General features: G+C 36.7%; 1 protein-coding gene across 4 annotated transcripts in view; it reads right to left on the bottom strand.

Moving 5' to 3' along the window:
• Positions 1 to 14,662, bottom strand: part of LOC139690897 (3',5'-cyclic-AMP phosphodiesterase-like) — an 843,102-nt gene that overhangs the window by 248,817 nt on the left and 579,623 nt on the right. For all 4 annotated transcript variants that reach the window (XM_071588514.1, XM_071588515.1, XM_071588516.1 and 1 more), the window contains 3 exons: positions 4,667 to 4,768; positions 4,074 to 4,138; positions 2,115 to 2,227 (listed from right to left, as the gene is read on the bottom strand). In XM_071588514.1, the coding sequence (XP_071444615.1) occupies positions 2,115 to 2,227; positions 4,074 to 4,138; positions 4,667 to 4,768 (280 nt within the window). The remainder of the gene's footprint in view (positions 1 to 2,114; positions 2,228 to 4,073; positions 4,139 to 4,666; positions 4,769 to 14,662) is intronic.

Raw genomic sequence — 14,662 nt, 5'->3', positions numbered from 1 at the left:
TATAAATCAGTATTACTTTAAATTCATTTAATTTTTTTTTGAACATCTTACTTACTTGACTTTAAGTACCTCATTCAGATTGTTTTACACGATTAGACACTACAGAAAATGACGTAGATATCAACGGAAATAATTTCTACTCATTTCCATACCAATGACCATTAGAAAATCACTGTAGCAGATCTTCAAATTAATTAAATGTGGATAAAAAAACAAATAGAAGTTAATACTTTCATGTCGAAGATAATATCATAATATTTTTATGCACAAACTTGGAAAAACCAAAGAAATTGTGGGAGATACTGCGACAGCAACGTTATCTGAGCCATCCGGTGATTTTCGTTACAATGAAATAATTTCCAAGTGTAAAGAGCACTCGCCTTTACCGGGATTTGAAAATTTTTTTAGCCGGTTTTTAATACCGGCTAAGGCTAATGCTCTTCATACTTCCAAATTGCTGCATTCTAACAAAGGTGGATTTAATCCTTGAGATGGTTGAAAAGTGTGGGTAACATAGCTATTGAAAGTTAAGGTCAAGGAGGGCTTCATTGCAAAGTGGAGAAAAACAAACGTGGGGCTGCTATCACAATGAATAAGAATTTGAGGGAAGAGAAATAAATCAAGGACAGGGGAAGGATAACATTATGACCGGAGGTAAGGAGGTATATCTAACAACTTTAGTTGTAACTCATTGTGCATATCAAACGTTAGCAACAGAAAGTAAAAAGTAAATAGTACAGGTATATTCGATAATCTACAAAAATAGTTGGAATCGCTGAGGGGTAAAAGAATACATTTTATAATGATGGAAGATTGGGATGCTGCGGTAGCGAACGCGAACGTGGAAGTTGGGTGGGAGTTTACGGGTTAGAATTAGGAAAGATCAGTGTGAGAATAAAAGAAAGTCAAAGGAGATAGGATTCAAAAACCAAACATCTGGTTCAAATAAAATCTCATGAAAAATACACATGGAAAATATTTATCCCAGGAAATGCAAATTTGAAAATCCTGCGACAGACGCATCAGGAAAAGAAAATGTAATAATGAGGTCGTGGAGTTGGGAGAAGAAAGATCAGATATTTAAGTAACTGCCAGCATACTATGGAAACAAGTCGCAAAAAGGAACCACTAAAATTAAAAGTAGATTTATGGAAGAAATGGAGTAGCATAAAAGAATGTTTAATAACTCTTAAATAAGTAATATGAGAGAGGAGCCAGATGACTAAAAACAAAAGAGATAAAGTTAAATAGAGAAGGGAGAGAATATCGTGGTAAAGATGTTACATACGTAAGATAAGATAATTCAAGGGAACACAACACTAATCGAGACTCTTTAGCTCAAGAATAGTATTAGATGGTGAAATAGAAGAAACGCTCTAGGAAATACGGGTGGTGGGAAAGATAGTGCAAATATCTAACACATTAGCAGAACTACTCAAGCGTTTATGAGAAATTGGGGGAGTTTTTGTTCATTTTGACCTAATTAGATTTATTATGAATAATGTGGATGGTCATAGGATTTACTTAAATTATTTGGTATCCCCACTCCGAAAAGAAGCAAGGTATTACAATATTTGAGGCAAAGGCTTAAGATTTTTACATGCAACACACTAAAGATGGTAGTTAAAATAATTATTATAATTATTATAATTTTTTAAACACGGTAAACGATTTGCTTTTTAATAATCAGTTTCCTATTAAGGAAGGGTAGGAAAAGGCGTGAGGTGATATCAGTAAAAAGAAATCTGAATCATGTGATGCGCGTATTTCGAGGCATTTGGATTTTGTCACCCTTTATAGAGCACAGCAGAATACGTAAACGTAGCTGCAAACTAAAGAAAAAGTATTGTATTGGAAGTATTGGAAAAACATTCACCTTTCTTGGAACGTGTAATAAATCAGACTACCCGGGTTCAATTGCATAGTTAGTTTCTCTAATACCATGATTTATTAATCCTTATTTTGATTGATGAGGCCGATTTATATGAAGGCATCATATTAAATAAACCAATGAGGAAAGTGAAAAATATTCACTGTATTCATTAAAGGAGTATCCATTTTAAGCTTAACAGACCTGGTGGTCTGAGTGAAACAGAGATTTGTGGTGTTCCTACCTTGAGAGAGGCCATGTCAGATACAGATCGGTGGGTCTGAATGGTCTCCAGCTGATCCAAGCACCAATCAAGCTCTTCCATTGTTTCCAATGACAGCTTGACATAAGCGTCATCTGCAAAATAATAGAAGAAAATTAGGAGCCAAATACGAAGCAAACAGAGGTGGAAAGAATGTTTTAACAGATTTTCATGACGCATGACCCATTTAATTTATTTTCACAAAAATTTAAATTTTTGCCAGCATCATTAATTTTTTCTCTCTATCAATTCTATTTAGAGATACTGATAATATATACTTTAATGCTAATAAGGGAAGCTAAAATCCCAAACTCCATCATGTGATCCTTGTTTAATGACGAGAAACTTAAGAATTCTTGAAACAATTTGAAATAGAATGAAGAATGCATATGAATAGTTGCTTTTATGCCACTTGAGATTAAAAGAAAAAAATTAACACCATTTAAAATTTTATTTACTTAGGTTTTACAGATAAAAATTTTTATGAAAAATTTAGCAATGCACACAAGAAACTTGTAATCAACCGACATTCGTGGACTGAAAACGTGGAAAGTTGAAAAAAACGGTTTACGTTTAGAGAGACGGTAAACTTATCAAAAGAGGAAACTTGTCAAACAGATGAGCCTCGCACTTATTATTCGAACACCTGAGGTAGAAAGGTTTCAGTAAAAAATCCCTTTAAAATTGAAATACAAAAGTCGTAGAAAAATTGTTTTCTACAAAAAATAATTATGTTTTCACGAATACTACTTTTAGAAAAGAAATGAAAGAGAGAAATAAATGAAAAGCCTTCCATGGGAATATGTCATATTTCAATCATCACATTCTGTGAGGCGTAATTTATTTTACTTTTGCTCGTAGAAAATCCTCAAAAGTCATGAAAATTGTATCCGTAAAAAAACACCAGACACAAACAAATCCAGGCACGGCTGGAGGAAAAATATCTACACGGGATTTGCATCGGCGAATGGCAACGAATGTGATCCTTACTCCCCAGGTTGAAGGAAACAACTTTTTTAATATTCCAGATTTATGTTAGACCCCAAGGGTATTGTGAGGAAGCGATCTCCAGAATCATCTATTCGCCCCGCTGTTTCCGGTATCCCACTCAATACCGAATTTTAAAAATATTTGTTGGATTAAAAAGTATGAATTATTTTGTAATTATTTTGATGCGAAGGTTACATATTTTCTTTTAAATACTCCCGATGTAAACAGTATTTTGAACAGCTAAATGGAATAACTGCATATTATAATCATGGACAATGTATTATAATCAATTGTATAATAGTTTCTGGGGAAAATCAAGATTGTATGTATTTAGCACTAGCAATAACTCAAAAGGCAACGATATTAAGTTTAAAGGAGTGAACTTAAATACTTATTTGGCGGTGATATGTTTGAAAAAATAATCATTGTCTTTGAAATAAAGTAATGATTGATGATTTATATCCAAGAAAATTTTCGAATTCTACCAGTTAAAATACCAAGTTGCCATACTTATTTCGATAAAGTAATTTTATAATTAGAAAAATAATACCATGAATTAACAACGTGATGGCATTGTTTGATAATATGTCTGTAATTACACTGCGTCTCTACATTAAAATATATGGTCCCACGATTGCACTTAGCCAAATGATACCACTAAAATTAACATATTTAACAGAACATTAAGAGTATCATATTTTTGGATTCGTTACCATGAATAGCTGAAGACTTGATTGAAATGCTTTTCAATAAAATTCTAAAATATTTACTTAGACACAAAGAGTTTTTATGAATAGTGGATCAATGAGGATACATCATGAGCGGAGTAAATGAGTCCATTTCTCCCCGCTCCTTTGTCTCTGCTTGACTACGGCGGCAAACGAAATCAAACACGATCGCCCGAGTGGTAGCGCCGCACACGGCAAATCTCGGAACTAACTCAACACTCACCTCCGGGCGTGAGGTTCCTCGTTTGCGGCGTTGCAGATCCAGTTGCCCCGGAGGATCGTCTGGACCTAGAAAACAAAGTTAAATACTAAGATTTCTTGTTTGACGCACCATTTCAGCTTAGATTAAATTATTAGAATATAAAAAATGCTTCATAACAAACTGAAAAATATCACCTCAAAGGCGATCTTCAAAAAATGTATTACATAATTGACGCATTAACAAAATAAAGATTTCAAATGTAATTTAATTTCTTGTTTTAAACGTTAACGTTACATTAATTACCAAAAACAATAATTAAAGCCTTCATCATTATAAATATGCTTCCATTATTACAACACTAAAAATTAGATTCTGAAATGTTTTCAGTTTTTTTAAGGACTTACTTAAAATGTTACTAATTGAGCATGACAAAGTAAGTGGGAAATTAAAAAACAATTATGCAGGTTTCAAGGACTCATGGATGGAGTCACTATATTACAAATTTTGCAATCCTGTAAGAATCCACTTGGAGCATACTTTCAACACGCCCCAGTGAAAATCGGGTAATCTATTCTCAACAAGATTTTGCATATTTCTAATAAGTTGCAACTTACTTGTTCGAGGGCACATTGGTGAGGCAAAGGAAGTTGTTCCGGACACTTCGTAGACTTGCCAAAATCTGCGCGAATGGTGTGACGATAAGATCCTCACCGTGGCTGCACATAAAAATGAACGAGAAGAAGAATTTTCAATATATCGTTTCAAATTTTAACAAAATATTACTAAAACATTAAAACTAACTTACCGTTTCTAATTATAAAAGTCAGAAATCCATACAAACTCTACGTATTTACAGAACTACAAACACCAAAGAAATCATTCCTACATCTCAAATAATACAAACTAAACCTGTTTAGTTTGGTAATTAGTTTAGTTTTAGCAATTATTTAGACGCCGTATATCATTACATTAAATGTGCTTTACATAAAAACGGTGTACCCTCTTACTGCAGACACCATTCATAAAGCCATACCTAAACTTATATAATATTATATGGCATATCATTGTATAAAAACACAAAGACTCGTTTTTAAAAAATAGCAGTGAATTAGGTTATAAGTCACACAACTAAGGATGAATGTAAAAACGTTTATTCCAACATTTAACATTAATATGTCATCAAATATATCTGAAAATTCTTGTTTTCGACGTTACAGGTATTTTATTAATTACCAAAAACATTAACGGGAACCTTCATAATTATGAAATTATTTCCATTGTCATTAAACTAAAAATTAGGTTCTCCACATCCACTAATTACCCCCAAATCTTACTCACTTATAACGCATTTCAGTCATATCCTTCTATAAAACACGCCTTTAGTTCACCATAATTAATTAACTGCATTTATTAAGTAGTAACTGGGAAATATAATCCCATAGGCATTTTTTCAATAACCACAAGGAATTTTGGTTATTGGATTCCTTACGGGGGACGTTAAAACAGTTCTTCCACACACGAAATTTCGTTATCAAAAATGCAATTATATTATATGCGGGAAGTATGCGTATTATATTATGGATGCATGTTTATTATTAATCCCATTCAATTTCATTCCAAGATTCATCAGGGATACACTTCGATGTACTAGTACGCAAAGACTTGAATGGACAGGAAACGCAGGAGTACTGAGGCAAAAACACTCGATCTTAGAAGTGAAACTAGACGTACACTTTGAAGTAATTAGGTACTTAACTCAATCAAGACTGCAAATGAATGAAAGAACTTTGACTAGCAAAGATATGAGTAGACAGACCCTTTCCCTCAATAATACATTTTTTCACTTAAATATCTGAGAATATGCCTCGTAATATAACGTTTAACGTAATAATAACTAGACAGCTACGATGAACTTTGTAACATATATATATCTAAATCTAAACTAATACATTGCGATACATAAAAAAGGTGCATGGAAAGAGGTGCACCATCGTGCATTCAAATGCAAACAAATAAAATTTATTCTTCAACACATAGACCAACTGGTTTTATTCACCCCATGAAGTAATTGGAACGACCATTCCATGCTCACTAGATATACAAACAATTACCTAAGCAAAGAGAATCAGGGTGAGGCCAAAAATCAAACGCGGGGCCCACTTTACAAAGCATTATTCAATATGTGGCCAACTTGGGATAAAATAACGTTTATTATCTAGGTTCATTAGATAATTCTTCAGTGCATCATTAAAAAAGTTATAGTTTCTTCGCTTTACCAACAACTTAGGTCAACCTGTGTTATTAAGGTTACGGCTAACCAAACATGTAATAGTAGTTACCTATTTTTAACAAAAAAACATTTGGCATCAATTTTATTTTCTTCCTTTTAAAGAGATACAATTATTCTGCAAGGGTCGAAGTACTCCTTTCAAATGAATTTTACTAAACTTAAAAGAAGAGAGGAAGTTGTAGAAACTCAAGGTGTGCAAAAAAAGGTCTAAACAGCGTGATGGAGAAATGTTAATTCTAGAGCAAAACTGGCGAGACAACGGAAGTTACGATTAATTAATGGGAGGAACCCCGAAAGATGGAAATGCTCAGGAATTATTTTAACCACGAATAAATATTAACAATAGAATTGATAACCTAAAATGTAGCTTTATAATGAGATTTATTACAGTAAAAGTGCAAAACGTATACTAATAAATATAAGTAATATACACAAGTGCACGCCATTTAACAAAATTACATTGCGGAATTCTTTATGCATTACATAGACATTGCTCAATACACGATCTGAAATACGTATTGAAGCTCTAATTCTTCTTACTCCATTACATTGGCTTGCGGATATATGGGCTGTTTATTTTGTCGTATCAATGACGTCTCTACACTTGAGATAATTGAGTTAAGCATTGGCTTATATGGCTAGACCAAACATCGGGATGAAACGCATGAAATACTTGAAATCAAAGGTTTTTGTCAATAACTGCTGCTGACAAAAATAAAAAGGGCTTAATTCCGAAATAAAAGGATCCTTCTGGGAAATGACCGTTAAAAAAAGCCGTAGATATTTGCAGGATTTCAAAGGTTTTAAGTAAAAATATATCCACAAGTGAGGAAAGCGAAATGAGAATAGCGATATATCTCTCAAGAGAAATTACTTTGCCATTACGCCTCCAGAGAATAAGAACGCAGATGGAATATAAAAAGCATGAGGATGAGCAAGAAGAAAAAAGTATAAAAAAGGAAGAACAGAAAAATGAAAAAAAAAGTTTAACGTTGAGCTGCAACTAATCTTTGAAATTTCTGAATGTGAAGATTAATTCGAAACGAATTGGCTTAAATTGGCAGTGTATGTGCCCGTTTTAATCTAAATTCGGTATTATAATCCTGATTGATTATGGATTATGAATCAAAACTGTTTGAATGATGTGCAAATAATTCTCCCGGATATTTGTAATACTATCGGTATCAGTTGTAGGCTTTAGGGATTCCATAAGAAGAGATTAAATCAAAAGATTACCGATCAGGCTTGAATTATTCCGCAGGATTAAATTTAAAAAATTCTTAAAAGAAACTCAAGATGAAGTGTAATAAATTGAATACAGAAAATAATATTATTATCCCATGCCCCAAGCCAAAGTAAAGCACCAAAAGAAATGACATACTTAGGTAATTTAAGACAGATAAATTTTATTATTATTGAAGAGAGGTACAGCACAGTATTAAGTACTTGTAGGTTTGTGCGGCTATCGAAAACTAATGCCCACATGAAATATTCTATACAATATTGTATCATGGTATGAACTTTCTATGCTTAATTTATGCAAGTCTTCATACTACACAAAATATTTACTTACTTCGTCATTCCCTCACGAAATGCTACTTTTCACCTACTGTTATATGCAGTGACATTAGTTATCCACATGAAAACATAACGAACTTAGCATTTTAAAGTCAAAGAAAGGAGCCAACCTTCAACAGGTAACGATCATTCTATTTCTACTGATTCGCATATTGATCTAGGATACTTTGCGAGATACATCATTCACCACCACCAACACTAATCCTAAGGGTGACTTGTTCATAGAGTCGTTCGTATTCTACAGTAAATAATGATTGAAGAGTTACCATCTGCAAGAAAAAATATATTTGAATATATGAAAAAAATATGCTTTAAAATATTTAATGCCGACTTCGGCAGGATTTTCGGCGACAGAAAATGGTGAAAATTTCTCACTTGGCAAATAAAGCAATCTAAATTGAAGGCCTTAATAAATTTTATATTTAGTTTCTCGCGCACCCATCAGTGAATTGTGAGATACGTGCACGTACTTTAAGATGGAAGCAATCTTCCTTTAAAAACTCCTAAGGCTCTCCCACCCCTGATCTGCAATCAAAATATTAAAAAAATATAAAAAAAGGGGTCGAGAAAGAGATATTAAGTGGGGGCCAACGGAGAGGTGGATAGGAAGACGAGGGAGGAATCAGAAAGACTCGAGGGTGTGAGGAAGAGGGATTGGAGGGGGAAATAAGACAATGGAAGGCGGGGAGGGATGTGAAGGTGGGAAGGGGCAGAGGCGAGAGTCGACGGCTTTCTGCCACCGAGGAAGATAGGGCGCATCTGCTGCCGGAGCCAAGAGCCATAAAAAATTCCGATCCCTACCGCCTGCTCGCCAAAGCATTTTACCAATACGACTGAAGTGCGGAAGCCCCTTGCAAGCACGGACATCACGGAGATGCAGAGCCGTTCAGCATATCAAAAAAAGATATTATCAGAAATGTACTTTCCCTTTCTCGATTAAAGGCTGCAATGTTTCACATTTTAAATCCGTGCAACTTAGGTACTAGTGTGCCGGATTGGACATTTTCGCAACAATATTTTTTCAATGCCAAACTTGGGTTAAATAATTTATTATAGAAAAAATGTGTCAGACTTATGAAAGGAGTATGAATTTCACATTTGTAACACTGATTACTGGTTGATGGTTAAGAAACTAAAAAAATGCATGTTTATTTCATGATGCTTATACTCGGAGGGGACGTGGTAGTCCAGAGGCATAACGTTAGATTGGAGAGCCCGGGTTCGATTCCCGAGCATCTACCATCACCTTACCAAACCGACCTTCGGGTTGATAACTGTATTTATGGCTTGATATTTTAATACGGGGATCTATCTAGCTGACTCCTAATTGGGGAATTTGTCACTGAAATTACTCGCTCATTTATAAAAGTATAGAATACTCATCAACTACTTTCACTAATGTGTTGTTTTATCTCATGTAAGAGGAGATGTAATTAATTACCAAGACAATATTTTCAGTTCATACACGGCACAACCATTGTCAGGAATTTTCAGTCCGAAGCTGGTAACATTATCATACCCATCGTCCTTATTACATGATCACTCCGCAGTTGACTCATTAAAATCATTTTCACCAATTTTCTTTTAATATACATCCCCTTTCCCTTACACCTTTTGGTTTTCCTTCCATTATTTCTTTCCTCAAGCTGATATAGAGTTTCTCATTGCATGACCATTTCATTTTTTAAATCCATTAATGTTACACGGTACTTTCCTCTCTCCTACTCTCCAACATAATTCCTCACTTCTCACCTATGTGGCACATGATACACATCGAAGCTCTATGGAGATAGGGATGTTGAGGTGGCTAACGCACTGGCGTCCCATTCAGAGGTCTCGGGCTCGAATACTGGATATGATGGATATTTTTCAGTGGTATCCCGAACCCTACTTGAGAGGGTTTGTGGAGAGCACTTTGAATGAGTACGTCGTCCGTCATATGGGATATTAAACTGCAGACCCCTTGGTGCCTTTAGCTAAGGGTGTGCTAATGCCGACGTCGGTTTTTCTCCTCCATCCCTTCTTTCGCAAATGACCTGAGCTGTCGGACGCCTCTCTTAGAACTACTGCTACTTTCAATTTACAATTGTTGAGTGCTATTGTGAGAAATATTAATCAGCATCTCAATCTCCTAGAAAGGCTTTTACGGTATGTGCGCCTATTTCTTTTAGCGGCACAACTGTTTTATAAAGTGAGAACTGGGTTGAAGCGGGGAAAAACCTGAAGATTCGAAAATTGAAATTTGCAAACTTTTCCCTGCCACTACCTCTGTAACCGCAATAAAAATACTAGTTGGCCGTATTTCATCTTTGACCGTCTATCCTAGTAAAATATCACATTATTGTTGCAACTATTACAGTCTGGCCATGAATTAAATAAACAACTCATTAACCTTATCATCACCATCAATGGTTGACTTGACTCAGCTTTTTCCTTATTCAGTCAACCTCTTCGAGTTCTCTTATTCCTCAGCCGACGTTTCTACTATTTTCCTTTCGCGCATAACAACGGCAGCCTTCCTCTTCTGTTTATTTTTAAGTGTTCCTTCGCCAATAGCCTTTCTTAAGTCGTTGTGTTTGAGCATTTGTCAGATAATGTTACCCTTTCATCTCAATGTTTATATTAAATTTATCTCTTCTGTCGTTTTCCATAGAACTTGTCCGTCAGCCAATCGGCCCAATGATTTGGTAATCATGCTTTTCTTTGTAGAACCAAATCACCTCGGCTTCTAATTATTCTTTCTTCTACCCCTATAGTTTTAATATCAATCAAGCGCCCTCACTGATTCCACGCTTAAAATCAAAGTTATTCACGAAGTTGACCCATCGTGAATAGCCCGGTGGACGGACTAGGCAAACTAATGCATGCGCACTCAGAGGAAAGAGAAAAACAAGGTGGGCATCGGAACTGAAAAAAACAGGAAACCGATTTTTTGCGATATTATTTTGTCTTAAATTCAAAAGTTTATGTCTTCCCTTTTGTGTGAGATGCATGCTTCCTCTTAGTGTCATTGGAGTGAGAGTAGCATTTGAATACGGACATGAGAAACTCGTGAAATCGTCCAACAGTGATGAGCGAGTGAAGTGCAGAGAACAGGGAAATAAAGATGCAGACTTGGTAAAGGGAACGGGAGAGTGTGACACAGCATTTTGAATTGAAGAAGTGGAAGGGGAGACGATGAAGAGAGAAGTGGGATGGGGAGGATTGAAAAGAGGATTGACTTGGATTCTGGGGAGGAATCAGACGTTGAGAGTGAGAATTGGCCTTTCGTGATCTACACGGTGGCATAATGTATCAGGGATTAGCTCTCAAAAGAACGGAGGCCTCAACGGAAAAAGACTAACGGGGTTACTCTTCCAGTAAACTGAAAACATACTAATTTACGAATAATTTAAATTTTTCATTGGAGAAAGAGAATAAAATAAGTAGTACAATAAGCGTTGTTTGACCCAGTAAACCTTTTCCCTTTAAATCATACCTGCATAATATCATAGTACTACAGGTATGTCTGTAGTATGCTCAAGTGTAGAAACAGGAACCTTAATTATTGAATTCCCTTTCTTGATTCTTTCATTGCAGCAATTTTGGTATTTGTTTCAGTTACCCTAAAGATACGAAATGTTTTATTAAAAATATAAACATGCCCATTTGAATATGTTACATTATAAAAGGTAAAGAATGATTGCATGTGAAGAATCGAATTCTTTAAGAAATCAAAGTATTAAATGTCTTATGCTGGAAGTAATAAAGATTCACCTCGAAGAACGTAAACGTCACAAGTTAAGGCGAAGGTACTTCTGGCGGGGAAATAAATATTTCCATACAAATATTGCGAAACTAGAGTTTTCACCCTGCGCTCGACAAAGTGGGTCGACCACAAGCAACCCAAAACCTCAAAAGGACGCCATACGTGAAGCTTGCACGGTTTGAAAGAAGCGTTTCGAAAGATACTTTTAAAATAGAGCTTAGCAGAAGCCAATGGATGAATTACTGAGAGAGAATGTGACTTTGGCCTCGCGAGGCGAGATTTCCATCAAAAAAAATTTCTCTACATTTGATTAAGTGAGATAAATGGGGGAATCAGTAAAAAAAATTAGCAGTAGGTATTTCTTCCATAGGTGTCACTACAATCAAAGATGAGACGTGCCAGAAGCGAGAATGACGAATGAAATGAGATCTCAAATTCACAGGGATGAGAGAGCCGAGAGGAGTTTTGCGGTCTAGCGGATCGGGCGTTTGTGCACGGATGGCTGGGATTGGTGGGACGGGGGGGGTGAGAAATGGGGAGGAAAGAGAAGAGCGGCCGAGGAGTGTGCTGGAAAAGACAGGAGGAGGAAGGGAGGCGCAATGGGAATCAGTGGTTGAGCATAAAGGGAGGTGGGAAGAAAGAATCTCGGCGGAGAGGGAAGGGAAAAGTGGGATAACATGCAAAGATATATGATTTAATTCTCTGCGTTTAACCGGTACGAGCAACAATCCGATTCATATTCATTCATAATGAATTGTTAAGAAATGGCTGAAAACGTTCTTGTAATTTGAGAAATCAAGCAAATCACTATTATTTATGCATGATAAATGAAATATAGATTGAACGACAAGTGCTAACAAACAATCAAAATTGTTTGAAACTAGTACAAATAATGATAGATATTTTTAAGATTAGAATCTCCACAAAGTCCTACGTCATATCACACAAAAATTAACAAGATACCATTCAAATCAAATTGGAATTATCAAGCTCCATTTATGTCTACTGAGATATTCAAATTCGCGAACTTCAAATCAACCCACGGATATCTGTGCTCGTTAGACGCATCTTTTCAAAACTATGAAATTAAGTTTAAATTTGATAATATCACATTACAAATATTATTCAGTAATTTTATACAGAGTTGGAAGAATTGGTAACCCTGAAATAACTATTAATTTGTGCAGGTTTTAACTATTTGAAAAGTATTAATATCCCATCATTATCGTATGAGAAATATGAAATTACGAGGCTCTGGGCATTTCCAAAAACCACATCTGGCTCCTATCCGACATTATCTACGTTTATTAAAACTTGTCTTAACGGAGAATGATGCTACTGGACGCAATATTCCCTCAAGGTAAACCTCGCTCCACACATCATCCTCCTTACTTACGTGTGTGCACGAACGAACCGAAATTTCACGCTAGAAGGCTTCCGCAAGTAAAAAAATGAGCAGGATTGGTAAAATTATTTGACTACCAAATTTTAAAAAAGCTATATAACCGTTCGCAAGGCAGCTGCGATAACGTGTATTTCCCCTCAACGCCTGTTGATCTTCCCATTCTCCACTAATTTCCCTCCTTGCATCAGCGGCCGCACTACGCCCCAGTTTGCATATTAGCAATTCTATAGCTTCTTCGGAGAAAGTGTGGGAGGAGAGAGAGACGGGGATGAAGATTGAAGAATCGCCGAGGTAGCGAAGGGGGAGAGGCGGATGGGGACTTGGGGTAGAATGGGGAGAAAGAGAGGGTGGATGTGTGGGGGGAGGGGGTTGCTCCGGGTTTCCGTTTCGGGGGATCCGGGGTGAGGGGGGCGGGTGGGCGGGCGGTCGGGTAATGGCGCACGACTCGAGCCTCCACTTTGTAACCGAACAATGGAGATGAGGAGTCTGGGAGGAAGGGCTGGAAACCTCCCGAGTCAAGGGAGGGTGGGGCGGGGCCCTAGGAGAGGGCGGGAAGAGGTGCCCAGGGGTGGGATTATTACGGGGCCACGGGGAAGAGTTGAGGGAGGAAGAGGAGAGGGGGGAGTGGGAACGTCGGCAATGAGGTGGAGAGAGAGAGAGAATATGCGAGCGTGGAAACTTTATTTCTTAGTTTTAGATTGCTTAAATGTCGTCCGGTCCTACAAGCTTTCGCATGATACAAGCTCACATTGTTGTTTTTGCAAAACCTAGACAAGTTGTGCGGCAATGGAAACAAAAAAAGTACCTCCAGAATCTGAGATAATCATGTGACCCATATAAGAATTTTACGGCATGCCTTGGTTAGGATTTCGTCTTCGATGAAGTCTCTTCGCATAAACTTAATGAAACGGCGCTGTCAATGATCGACGACCAAGCGATCCACGTCGATGGGATAAAACAAGCACTACATGAACGTAATGCTTTCATTTATAAACATGGTTTAAAATATTAGAACTGCCACCTATTATACTAGCTGACCGAAGGTGGAAGAGAAATTTCCTGGGAACTTTCCCCAATGCTATGCTCCTTGTCCTATAACTGCCCTCTGCCTTTTTTACCTGCTCTGTTCCACGCCTCCCTTGGTGAGTGATTAGTCCCTTGCTGCCGGTGAAATTAGTCAAGCGCGGCTGACGCGGAGGACAAATTTCACAGATGCAAGTATGACAAGAGAGGAAATGCAATAGAGATAAAAAGGCTTTGGAAAGGGACGGACACAGAGCGTTTATATAGGGTATGAATGACTTCAGAGTGCATTAGGTGACGATGTTGTACAATGGAGCATTACGCACGTAATGTGCTTACTTGAGTACTCTTGGAGCAAAGGCAAGAGCGGATACCATTCAGGATAAAAAGCGACCGATTGCTCACAATTGGGCCAAGGCTTCAAATCATTAAGTTATGCGTTCCGGCTGTCACATTTCATTCCACTCTCCATGAAAAATCTTAGCAAAACTTTAATACCAATCAGTGCTCATGGGTAAAAAGTGAATAAAAGATTTCCGCAGGAGAAATTGCTTCGACCTATGCCA

The sequence above is a fragment of the Hetaerina americana genome, unplaced genomic scaffold (assembly GCF_022747635.1).
Source record: "Hetaerina americana unplaced genomic scaffold, ioHetAmer1.1.p SCAF_3, whole genome shotgun sequence".
In the NCBI taxonomy this organism is placed as follows: Eukaryota; Metazoa; Arthropoda; class Insecta; order Odonata; family Calopterygidae; genus Hetaerina; species Hetaerina americana.
This window is presented reverse-complemented; position numbering and strand designations above follow the sequence as displayed.